The sequence below is a fragment of the Dreissena polymorpha genome, chromosome 3 (assembly GCF_020536995.1).
Source record: "Dreissena polymorpha isolate Duluth1 chromosome 3, UMN_Dpol_1.0, whole genome shotgun sequence".
Classification (NCBI taxonomy): domain Eukaryota; kingdom Metazoa; phylum Mollusca; class Bivalvia; order Myida; family Dreissenidae; genus Dreissena; species Dreissena polymorpha.
The window spans coordinates 112,990,756-113,003,801 of record NC_068357.1 but is presented as its reverse complement, the minus strand read 5'-3'; the positions used below and the strand labels follow the sequence as shown (position 1 = coordinate 113,003,801).

The window sequence follows — 13,046 nt, the reverse complement described above, 5'->3', positions numbered from 1 at the left end:
GAAAGACTTGCTGCCTTGTATAGTCTGCATAGGCTAATCAGGAAAGACTTTTGCTGCCTTGTATAGTCTACACAGGCTAATCAGGAAAGACTTGCTGCCTTGTATAGTCTGCATAGGCTAATCAGGAAAGACTTTTGCTGCCTTGTATAGTCTACATAGGCTAATCAGGAAAGACTTTTGCTGCCTTGTATAGTCTGCACAGGCTAATCAGGAAAGACTTGCTGCCTTGTAAAGTCTACACAGGCTAATCAGCAAAGACTTTTGCTGCCTTGTATAGTCTGCATAGGCTAATCAGGAAAGACTTGCTGCCTTGTATAGTCTGCACAGGCTAATCAGGAAAGACTTGCTGCCTTGTATAGTCTGCACAGGCTAATCAGGAAAGACTTGCTGCCTTGTAGTCTGCATAGGCTAATCAGGAAAGACTTTTGCTGCCTTGTATAGTCTGCATAGGCTAATCAGGAAAGACTTGCTGCCTTGTATAGTCTGCATAGGCTAATCAGGAAAGACTTGCTGCCTTGTATAGTCTGCATAGGCTAATCAGGAAAGACTTGCTGCCTTGTATAGTCTGCATAGGCTAATCAGGAAAGACTTTTGCTGCCTTGTATAGTCTGCATAGGCTAATCAGGAAAGACTTGCTGCCTTGTATAGTCTGCACAGGCTAATCAGGAAAGACTTGCTGCCTTGTATAGTCTGCATAGGCTAATCAGGAAAGACTTTTGCTGCCTTGTATAGTCTGCATAGGCTAATCAGGAAAGACTTTTGCTGCCTTGTATAGTCTGCATAGGCTAATCAGGAAAGACTTGCTGCCTTGTATAGTCTGCATAGGCTAATCAGGAAAGACTTGCTGCCTTGTATAGTCTGCATAGGCTAATCAGGAAAGACTTGCTGCCTTGTATAGTCTACATAGGCTAATCAGGAAAGACTTGCTACCTTGTATAGTCTACATAGGCTAATCAGGAAAGACTTTTGCTGCCTTTACTGGTTTTTGTTAAGAAGAAACTTCCTTTAAATAAAAAATTCCATAAAAGCAAAAAAGTTTCATCCTTGATTAGCCAGTGTGGGCTGCACAGGCTAATCTTGGAAGTGTGGCTCATTAACAGCAATGTTTTATTTTTCGCAAAATTAACCTTAAACTGATCTTTATGCATGCATGAAGGGTTGAGTACTTAACCATGGTATCAAATATAGCAATGTTAATAAGATACAACAGTTTCATGCTTAACCCTTGTAATTTATCTAAGTACCGGTAGGATGACTATACAAATTTAGTAAAGCTCATTTGAGAATCAAACGAAACATTAACATAGTGCGTAATTAATGCAACGATAATTTGTTTAAGCGCATTGCGTGCCATATCGCTTATTAAAACGTGAAAATAATAACTAGGAAAGTAGCGTAAATCTAGGTTTTTACACTACCCAAATGTAGGTGTATATCTTTTATACACTACACAAATGTAGGTGAATATTACGCTGATCGTACCTGAAAATAAAAATTAATAATGGCATTACAATTTCCACGGTAATCAAAACTTTAATTACGATATTACTTTTATACAAATAAATATTTTGTTGTTGTTGTACAAAAGTACATGTAAAATTGGTTTGCAATTATTACGATACAAAGATAAAGCAGCGCCGTACATAAAATGAAAACACAGATGAAATTTGACACATTAACTGCACATCAACTGCTTGACAAAGTCAGACATGTCTGGATTTGCGCTCCGGATATATCGCGATCGCGATCTTTGGACCCCGTCAATCGCGATATATTGGAACTGTAGTGTATACATTTTTGTACTAAATAAATACAAGAATAGCCCATAGTTATTTTATCATTATAAGTTTTATCTTGTGAAACACTTGCATAAACTCAAATGAGTATATAGTAAGGATGACACCCAAGCATGTAATATATCCAAAACAAGTTCAAAAGAATATTTTAATATTTTTTTATCATTCTATAATTGCCATGATGCAATTATTTTGAATTCTTATGCAGTTAAACAACAAGGGCATTAGTCAAAATAGCTTAATACTGGCGATTTTTCTTTTTAGCCGGATTTTTTTCGAAAAAATCTCGGCTTATAGATTGATGTTGTCGGGCGGGCGGGCGGGCGGGCGGGCGGCGGGCGGGGTGGCGGCGTGCTCGAAAATGTTAAAGTTCTTATTTCATGGTATAACTTTGGTATGCTTGGACCTAGAGTCTTCAAACTTGACATGAAGGTTGGCCAGGATTAACAGATGACCACTGGTCATTTCAAGGTCATTCATTTGAAGGTCAAGGTCACTGTGACCTTCAATATAAAAAATGTTAAAGTTGTTATAACTTTGGTATGCTTGGACCTAGAGTCTTGAAACTTGACATGAAGGTTGGCCATAACTAGTTAGTAACCACTGGTCATTTCAAGGTCATTCATTTGAAGGTCAAGGTCACTGTGACCTTGAATGTAAAAATGTTAAAGTTCTTATTTCATGGTATAACTTTGGTATGCTTGAACCTAGAGTCTTCAAACTTGACATGAAGGTTGGCCAGGATTAACAGATGACCACTGGTCATTTCAAGGTCATTCATTTGAAGGTGAAGGTCACTGTGACCTTCAATATAAAAATGTTAAAGTTGTTATAACTTTGGTATGCTTGGACCTAGAGTCTTGAAACTTGACATGAAGGTTGGCCAGAACTAGTAAGTAACCACTGGACATTTCAAGGTCATTCATTTGAAGGTCAAGGTCACTGTGACCTTGAATGTAAAAATGTTAAAGTTGTTATAACTTTGGTATGCTTGGACCTAGAGTCTTGAAACTTGACATGAAGGTTGGCCAGAACTAGTAAGTAACCACTGGACATTTCAAGGTCATTCATTTGAAGGTCAAGGTCACTGTGACCTTGAATGTAAAAATGTTAAAGTTCTTATTTCATGTTATAACTTTGGTATGCTTGTACCTAGAGTCTTCAAACTTGAAATAAAGATTGGCCAGTACTAGAAGATGACCACTGGTCATTTCAATGTCATTCATTTGAAGGTCAAGGTCACTGTGACCTTAAATGTTAAAATGTTAAAATTGTTATAACTTTGGTATGCTTGGACATAGAGTCTTCAAACTTGACATGAAGGTTTGCAAGCACACTTAGATGACCACTGGTCATTTCAAGGTCATTCATTCTAAGGTCAAGGTCACTGTGACCTTGAATGTAAAAATGTTAAAGTTCTTATAACTTTGGTAGGTAAAAATGTTAAATGTCAATTCAAGTTCATATTTGTGACCTTAAATGTTATTGTTGTTCATGTATATGCATGCATTCAAAACATAACACAAGGTTTGCTCATGCCTTGAAAAGTACTTACATTTCATTTTGACCTTTGAACAATATTTCAGTAATTTAAGTATTGCATTGACAAAAACACGAAAGGTACTTTCCTGTCATTTAAATCAAAAATCCGGCTTCAATGCGGTCATCTCCGACCGCGGAACTCTTGTTTAACATTTCATTTTGTGTAAAGATAAAATCTGGCATTTTAGTTTGCCCTTAAATACATTTATTTTTTATAGTATGTAGTGAAAGAATTCAAACTTTATCGTTTGTTGGACATTTAATTTAATTGCTTTCATGGTTGAGATGACCCATAAAACTCCACAGCAATTAGTGTTCGAAAAATAATTTTCAGTAGTCACACATCTTGATTGCAAGTGAATTATTTATTATACATGTAATAAACAATGATAATGATGAATTCTATTAGAATAAATCCTGACGTTTGTTTAGAATAGAAATTATAGAATAGAATAAATAGAATAGATTCAATATAGAATTGCAGCATTAGACTTTAAATTACCATCGTGTGACCTTGTGACTTACTTTAACAGAGAGCTGGAAGCGACCAGAAAATGCCTAGTGAAAACCCTGACAGGTTGTGCTCTCACAAGCCAGCAGTCAGTGATGAAGACATTCCTCGAGATCGAGTGTATGGCTCTTGACATCTGCATCTCTGGTGAGGACCTGTACAAAGATCCTGAGGGCATGCCACTGGCCTGTGTCGAGCCAAATGTTGTTGCGCCAAACGCGACCTGCCGTCCTTCATCTGCGTTTGACTGCATGCGCTCATTCCATTTGGTGGCTGATAATCCTTTTGTGAAGAACAAGGAGAAAGTTGTTTGTCTGTAGGTTGTTTTTTAACCTTTTGCATGCTGGGAAATTTGTCGTCTGCTAAAATGTCGTCTGCTGAATTTCTAAAATGAGCATTGTCTTCGATTTTTTTCAAAGAATACTATCAGAATACCAATAATTTCGAATTTTTTAAAAGAATGCTATCAGAATAGCAAACAGTTTGGATCCTGATGAGAAGCCACTTTCTGTGGCGTCTCATCTTGATCCAAAATGTTTGCAAAGGCCTACAAAATTCGGTTCCAGCACTGAAAGAGTTAAACTGGGGAATTTTAATTTATTTGATATTGTGATTTTACTGTCAATAACATGTACTCGGTACTTTTTTTTATTGCTTTATAAATTGTAAAAAATTATTTCTTTTTAGGATTCTTTGTTTTTGGCTAACTTTATGCCACATTTGTTTTTAATTTGATATTCTCTTTTTGATTTTTATAACAAGTACTTGGTAATTTTTTTAAAGCTTTATCAAGTATAAAATTAATTTCTTTGTATGATTCTTTGTTTTAGGCTTACTATTATATTTTTATTTTATTTTTATTACTATATTGTATTTAAATATATAATTATTAATAATCATTTGATGCAAACTGTTTCTTGCTTTCAGAGCCTATTCCAGGATGGTTCAATGCGTGTATGACCACATGTTTGGCTGCAATGACATCCAGAAGAAAATATTGACAACTGCTCTCAACATGAAAGTGATCCCGTATAAATGCCCAACTAGACTTGCGGACCCATGTGTGGAAATTCCTGATTGCGTAAGATGATGATTAGTATAAACCTATATGAGTCAACCCAATTGCATCCAAAGCTGAAAGCTTATTGAATTAGGTGCAATAAACTGGTCCTAACCTGTTTGGAGAGGTACAATTACGTATTGAATGACCAAATTTTTATCCAAAAAATGACTTGTAATCGAAATTGAGAAGATTTCGGTCTTGAGGAGAAATTTTAGGCATCGTTTTATAGGGAAAAAAATGGGACCAGACAGCTAGTTTGTCTGGTTTAGAGAGGATTCCGATATAGAGAGTTTCCACTGTATATTATTCTCTTAAGAGAATAGAGTTGTAAATTTCACCTGTCACAATTGAATGTTGAAAACATATACTGTATTTATGAATATTATCAGACTTTAACGATTTCAGTGCTGGAACCGAATTTTGAAGGCCTATGCAAACAGTTTGGATCCAGATGAGATGTGGCGTCTCATCTGGATCCAAACTGTTTGCTATTCTGATAGTATTCTTTGAAAAAAAATCGAAGAAAATGCTAATTTTAGAAATTCAGCAGACGACATTTTAGCAGACGAAAAATTTCCCAGCATGCAAAGGGTTAAATTACAGCAATGAGATTACCCCTCTGACCCTTTGACCCTTTCTGACATTTTCACTGAAGACACCAAGTACTGGTTTTACTCAGAAAACTTACTCGTGAGTGTTTCAATAAGCCTGAGGCTGTAGATGCAATTGGTGGTAATAGGTTGAAACTAATTGTGCATTTGGCCTGAAGTCTTGCCTGGTGTGTCAGTCCTGCTTACCTACATTTCCTGCTTACCTACATTTATGTAAAATTTATCTTTTATAAGCATCAGCTGTTAAAAACTAACACTATTGTTAAAATTGTGCCTTGAATATTCTCACAAAATTATACATCTGAACTGATGTGAAAAAAAAGATTTGGCTTTAAATTGTGTAAAAAGTGGGTTGAGAACCCCACTCCATTTCATTCCTGGTTCCAAGGCAACTGTGGATATGGGTCTGCCTAGCAACTGGGAGGTCATGGGTTCGATCTTAAGCAATGTTCTTTAGAACCACCTTTTAGAACCACCATCTACCCAGGAAACAGACTGAAGAGTTTTTCCATAAGACTTATGCTTTCAATGCGATTGAGAGCAAAAAAAGGTTTAAAACAAGGCTGTAATCCCAGTGAGATTGATTAGATGCAAAGAATAAGTTTTCTGTAATAAAAGTAGTGGACAAGGAAAATAATTTTCCTGTTGATATTCTGGTGTTTGGTTGTTTGCTTTGTATTATCATTCTCATTCAAAAAAGGTATTTGATATGTTGGTTTAATCAAATTAGTTTCTTTGCAGGGGGCAAAGAAAGCACAGGCATGCATAGATTTGTTCAACCAGAAGCTAAACCAGTATAGAGAGGAGGATATGGTGTGCAGGTATTTTTTACCTGCTATTTTTTTAACCATGTGGCATAACGGTGATGGTTTTAAATGTAAAATCTTTAGACAAAAACGGAATTTTATCTTCTTTGATAGGCATGATAACAATATTATATTCTACTTTGTTATAAATAATTACAAAGACATGGTCACCAGGGGTTTTGCTGAGTTAACTGATATGGCAATACATGTATTGAACAGATTGAAGAGAAACCCCTTGCAGGATTTTAAAATTATTTCATGGAAACGTTCGGAATTCCGCTTATCTCTTTTTACTTCTCATCTTATTCCCCTGATCCTTTTACTATATTTTGTATTACAGTGAAATTGACAAGGTTGAAGTGTGCATCAATGAAAGTATAGTGCATTGTTCCAAATCAGCTGTGAGCAAACTAGATGCAGATTTCAAACTACTGGTGACAAAAGCAAACGCAAAATGTGGTGACGATTTCTATGTGTGTGCAAACAAGTATATCTCTTTAACACGTGACATACTGGCTTGGAAAAAGTGTGCAGAGACAACAACTGACTCAAAGGAGACTGGCTCAAAGGAGACTAAGAAGACCAATAAGACACCCGAGATGACATTGGATCGCGCCGCGCTTAGAGTGCTATGTACACAGTGGATGCAATCTTGGATGTGCATGCAGGGAAAGTGGGACATTCTGTCGAAATCGGTCAAAACTCATGTTGTTTCCATGTTCACCAGTCACCATTCTATTGTCATGAACATATGCAATGGTAAGTATTCAGTTCCGTGAAATGCTCTTTTACGCAATTGATAGACTACGTATAATTTAATGGTTTTTCAGTTTCCAAAGATGATAATTAAATCGACCTAAATCATACATGGATTATTCTCTCAACCATCTGTTCCTCGGAGCTATTGATACAACCTTTGCCCATTTTGATGCCCATTTTACCCATATTGATACCTCTTTTACCCATACTGTTACCTTTTGTACCCGTATTGATACTGTCTGAACCCCTATTGATACCTGTTTTACACCTGATACATTTTTTACCCCTATTGATACCTTCAGTATTCCTATAGATACCTGTTTTACCCCTGATACCTGTTTACCCCTGATATCTGTTTTGCCCCTATTGATACCTTCTGTATCCCTTTAGATACCTGTTTTACCCCTGATACCTGTTTTACCCCTGATACCTGTATTGCCCCTTCTGATACCTTCTGTATCCCTATAGATACCTGTTTTACCCCTGATACCTGTTTTACCCCTGATCACTGTTTTGCCCCAATTTATACCATCTGTATCGCTATTGATACCTGTTTTATCCCTGATACCTGTTTTACCCCTGATACCTGTTTTGCCCCAATTTATACCATCTGTATCGCTATTGATACCTGTTTTACCCCTGATACCTGTTTTACCCCTATTGTTACCTCCTATACGCCTATTGATACCTGTTAACCCCTATTGTTACCTCCTATACGCCTATTGATACCTGTTTTTCCCCTGATACCTGTTTTACCCCTATTGTTACCTCCTATACGCCTATTGATACCTGTTTTACCCCTATTACCGCAGGATGGAAGCCAGGTTATTGCCCTGTGGATACCAAGAAATCGTCAATTGAACGCACCTGTGAGACCGATGATGAATGCAGCACGACAAAGAAATGCTGTGTTAAAGGAACAGGAACCTTGTGCACTACTCCCAAGGATGATGGCAAGTGTCCAAGTTATTATTATAATTGAGACAACTGATGGATCGGAATTGATCCAGATTTGCCGCAAATAAGTTTCAACTGCTCCCCAGCTATTGTTAAATGAAAAGTTGTTCTTTTATTTAAAATCACAAACATCATGAACATTCATTTTAAAATCACAAACAAAATTAAATTGCTATTTTGCATAAAATATTTTAAACACTTAACTGGTGATATCCATAAGTATTGATTAGATTTTTTTTACTTTATGTTGAAGATTAATTGTTTGCGTTAACATTTTTAAAAGGCTATATAAATTTCAACCTTTTACTCATTTTAAGTGAGCGGAAAAAAGTACAATAAACATTATATGACAGTTCAGTTTGCTCTGATGTAACATGAATGCTGGGAAATTTATCGTCTACTAAAATTTCGTCTGCTGAATTCCTAAAATAAGCATTTTCCTCAATTTTTTTCAATGAATACATGTACTACCAGAATAGCAAACAGTTTGGATCCACGTTATGTGGCGTCTCATCTGGATCCAAACTGTTTGCAAAGGCCTTCAAAATTTGGTTTCAGCACTGAAAGAGTTAAAGAAGTTGTACTTTAATTATTATTTACTTAAGTTAACTAACATTGTTGTGGTTTGGGATGATTACTCAAATCAATTAAAATTGATGATGTTAGGGATTTATTTTTCAGGAGTCTTTTAATTGCAAGATTTCCATGTTCCCATTCCAGATTGCACTTGCTATTCCAAGTTTGCAGACTTTTCTCAGCAGGCCATGCGACTGACCTACATGTTGTACAAGGAGGATGATAAAGGAATGCAGTTCTGCATGTGAGAGCACATTTCAAACAGATTTTTCTGCCCCAACTAAGGAGAAGTTATTAGCCCATATATGCCTAGTGGACTCTCCCATCCTTCTAAATTGGATATATTTATTTCCAAAATTAGGGATGTCGAGTATATTTATTTTTATATTAAGAATATTTCTTACAGAAATTCGTTTAAGCAAACAGCGCAGACCCTGATCTGGGTCTACTCTGTTTGCCAGGGCCTTTTTTCTAGACGCTAGGCGTAAATGGGTTAAGCATAGATTGCTTAGCTTGTGTTTTAAACACCTCTTTAACTGCTTGCCATATTTTGATCTTACTTTCACAGCTGAAGCTTCTTGTGTGTAGACAATCATTATCAAAGGGATTTTAAAACCCTTTGCATGCTGGGAAACTCGTCGTCTGCTAAAATGTTGTCTGCTGAATTTCTATAATTAGCACTTTTTTTTCGTTTTTTTTCAAAGAATACCATCAGAATAGCAAACAGTTTGGATCCTGATGAGACGCCACGTTTTGTTGCATCTAATCTGGATCCAAACTGTTTGCAAAGGCCTTCAAAATACGGTTCCAGCACTGAAAGGGATTTATAATGCTACTAATTCATGCTGAATTATGTACATTTTCGTCAGTTTTTACACTATAGAATGTATGAATATAGTCTGTAAAATTGTGTGTAGTCAACTCCTTATTTACTGCTAAGGTTGATAACCTTCAAATTTTTACAGCTGAATTACCTTATCATTTAGGTGATTATAAAGAAACAAATTTTGGATGCGACCAGTTTTGGAAGAAATATGGCCCTTTAGTTTATCTTATTGTCAGCTATAAAATATAACGTGGATTAATATGTGACCAAACATGTGGCATTTGAGGCATTTGTGTCTGTGAAACATTTCTTCAATGAAGTTCAAAATCCTGGTTATTAAATTGGGATATTGCCAGCAGGTGAACTTGCGGGTGGACAAATTTAAACGTGGTTTCTGGTCAGTGGCAGAATCTTGATGAAACTTAAGATATATGGATACACAGCTTGGGCTGGTATTTGGGATAGTAGGCCTATGTAACTATAAGTCAAAATAGCCCTAACAAGAAATATCTTTAAAAAAGATATACGGCGTTGATTGTGGTCGATGTTTATGAACGATCAAAAGTTATCTCTATGAGATAAAAAGTAGCGGATGCCTTTTTTCTGCGCAGTTCTTAGCTACATCATAAGCAAATCAATTACGGGGTGTTGCGCCAGATTTCGTGGCTTATTTTGCTTTATGTGATATTATTACTCAGATATCTATATTTACAGAATAGAAAAACACAAGAAACATGAAAATAAACGAGTGCATATAGGTCAGCCGGCAATACTCGAATCTTATTTAATTGCATAATTATAGTATAGTGAATTATTGTGCTCATGCTTAATAAACTGGTCCAAATGGATAAATATTTCTAATTAATTTTATCAAAATTGGTCCTTATCATGCAAATGTTGAAACCATATTAAAAATCGATGATTGACATACCACAATAATATCGCCGAATATCTTTATTTAGTATCTCTCTGATCAAAACAGACTTCAAGTGCACAATGTTTACGAGACGGCGTTTATATAAAGATTTCTGCAACTGACCGCAAACTGACCTTGATACCTTGCGGATTGGAATGCAATGCATTACAGTCACTACGTTATTGTCAGTAAGACCGGTGTAAAACAATGATCGCAACCCCTTCTGCGAACTCCGGTGATGAACTGTATATAAACTCTGACTTTCACAAATGGCCGCGTAATGACCCGAAACCTCGCGGGTTTAAATGCAATGCAAGTAAGTACTAAATATGACAACATAGCCTTTAGTATAAACGCTTTTGCGCTGTTAATTCTCTGAAAATAAAAGGTGAACGCACAAACTGTATTTATGTCGAAAATTGATTGTAAAACTGTTCTATCTATTGAGCTTTTTCATTAGAGATAAAATTGTTTCATGCAGTTAAACAGTGTTACAAAGACGCGGATATGTTTCCAATGTTCTGGTGTTATACTCAAATCAGCCAATGGAATAAATGAAGTGTATTCATTCGTACCTAGCCGCGGGAAATTTTATTTGAGTATTATTGGACACTTACAAAGGTCAAGTCAGGGTGAAAAGCTGGCTTAATACAGCTTACGCCGAAAAAACTACAGTTTGGATGGAGAAATTTCAGAATTGTATATTGAACATTTGTGTGAATTATGCTGACATGCAGACTTAATAGCTTTAACCCATGTTAACCTAGTGGACTCTCCCATCCTTCTAAATTGGATCAATTTATTTCCAAAATAAGAGATGTCTAGTATATCTATTTATATATTTAGAAATATTTCTTACAGAAATTTCTTTAAGCAAACAGCGCAGACCCTGATGAGACGCCGCATCATGCCCTTTTTCTAAACGCTAGGCATAAATGGGTTAAGATTGTATTTGGGCTAATTCGGATAAAGTCTTTCTAAACGCTTAATATAAAATGTAAAAATATAAAAACAGTGTTGCTCATTGCCTTGAGTTTAGATGGAGATTTTGGTTAGAAATGTTGAGGTAAAGGTAGTTTTAATTAAGACCTAGCATTGGATTGCAGTTTTGGCGTTGGTTCTAAACAAAATAACAGTTTTACTCTAAATCTTATATTCTAATTGAGGTATGGTGCTAAAATTTTGTATGCAGACCTTGCTTAGGTCAGTTTAAGGTCAAGGTTACTGTTTTTGGAAATAGAAAAACGAGATCTGCCCAATAACATCGGTTACGTTGGTGATATTCAAATTTTGTGTGAAATGTTGGGTGTAGGTAGCTTGCATGCAGATGTAGAGTTTGATTGCATACTTATATAAATCAAGGTATTATATTCAAATCCTGGTTTTATGGATTAGTTTTAATTTTTGTTCTGCTTGTAAGAGATGTTTTTGGTTGTGCCATTACTGATTTGGTGCACCATTGACAAGCATATGAGTGCCATGTACTAAACTCTTGTGAAATGTTTGTCCTCTTGTAAAATGTTTGTCCTCGGTTCATTTTCTGTTCTGAGCTGTGCAAAACTGATACTTGGTGCTATGAGATTGTCATATGAATCGTGTTCTGAGAAAACTTGGCATAATGCATGTGCGTAAAGTGTCGCCCCAGATTAGCCTGTGCAGTCTGCACAGGCTAATAAGGGACGACACTTTCTGCGTTTATGGAATTTTTAGGTTCAATTAAGTCTCTCCATACTGAAAATCAAGTTTAGGTGGAAAGTGTCATCCCTGATTAGCCTGTACGGACTGCACAGGCTAATCTGCGACGACACTCTACGCTTATGTATTAAGCCCAGTTTTCTCAGAACAAAACTCATATAATGTTATCAATCTTGCAGCCTCTACGCCCAGTTGGAAGTCAGTATGCAGGGATTCCTGAAACTGAGGCAAAGTTGTCCAGCGGAGTATTTTACCTACGTCACTGCCATATGGAGTCAAATCACTGGTTCTTATGCTGTAAGTACCAAGTTAATAATAATTGATTTGTCTTTTTATGTGAGAGCTTTCTAAAAGCATTTCATAGCATTTTTGTGAATTTGGCGTGACAATCCGCAAACAGTCACGTTTTTTTTTAGATGTCATCATTATTGTTGTTGTTGTAATTCAAATAAATATATTTGAAATTTATTGTAAAAATGGAACCTTGATTGCGCTACATTTTGTTATTTACAACCAAAACACATCCACAGCATGATGGCAGACAGCATAACACTTAGCTGAAAGCTTTTGATAATTAGTGTATTATAAAAGAGGATGCATACAATTTGTAATTAGTTTTACTTACAAGTTGAAATGTATAAAATGTCTTTACAAGTGTTTGTTGTAAATAAGGGTATCACGTTTACAAATTTTTCTAAACGTTTAAACAAAATTAAATAAACGAAACATTACCGTTCAAACGGTATCCCTATGTCCGTTTTAAAAGCATCAGTGCCATCTCATCTCCAAACTGAAAGTAGCAATTATTTCCGGAAGTTATATTTAGTGCATATCCCATTCGCGCAATGACGTCATATTAAAACCAACTGTTCTCGTCGTTGTCGAACCATTGGGTCACACTTTGTCTACTTACATGCGGTAATGTTTTAAAACAAAGATGAATTAATAAACCGGTTTTAAAATTGTCAATGTTTTACTTAACACGATG

The 13,046-nt window shown here is 35.9% G+C and overlaps 1 protein-coding gene across 1 annotated transcript in view; it reads left to right on the top strand.

Annotated features, from left to right (window-relative positions):
• The window catches only part of LOC127871073 (uncharacterized), a 156,558-nt gene that overhangs the window by 115,338 nt on the left and 28,174 nt on the right, over positions 1 to 13,046 (top strand). Inside the window, exons 69-75 of the mRNA XM_052413720.1 lie at positions 3,872 to 4,165; positions 4,777 to 4,930; positions 6,265 to 6,344; positions 6,670 to 7,088; positions 7,901 to 8,041; positions 8,766 to 8,865; positions 12,238 to 12,355. Coding sequence (XP_052269680.1) covers positions 3,872 to 4,165; positions 4,777 to 4,930; positions 6,265 to 6,344; positions 6,670 to 7,088; positions 7,901 to 8,041; positions 8,766 to 8,865; positions 12,238 to 12,355 — 1,306 coding nt within the window. The remainder of the gene's footprint in view (positions 1 to 3,871; positions 4,166 to 4,776; positions 4,931 to 6,264; positions 6,345 to 6,669; positions 7,089 to 7,900; positions 8,042 to 8,765; positions 8,866 to 12,237; positions 12,356 to 13,046) is intronic.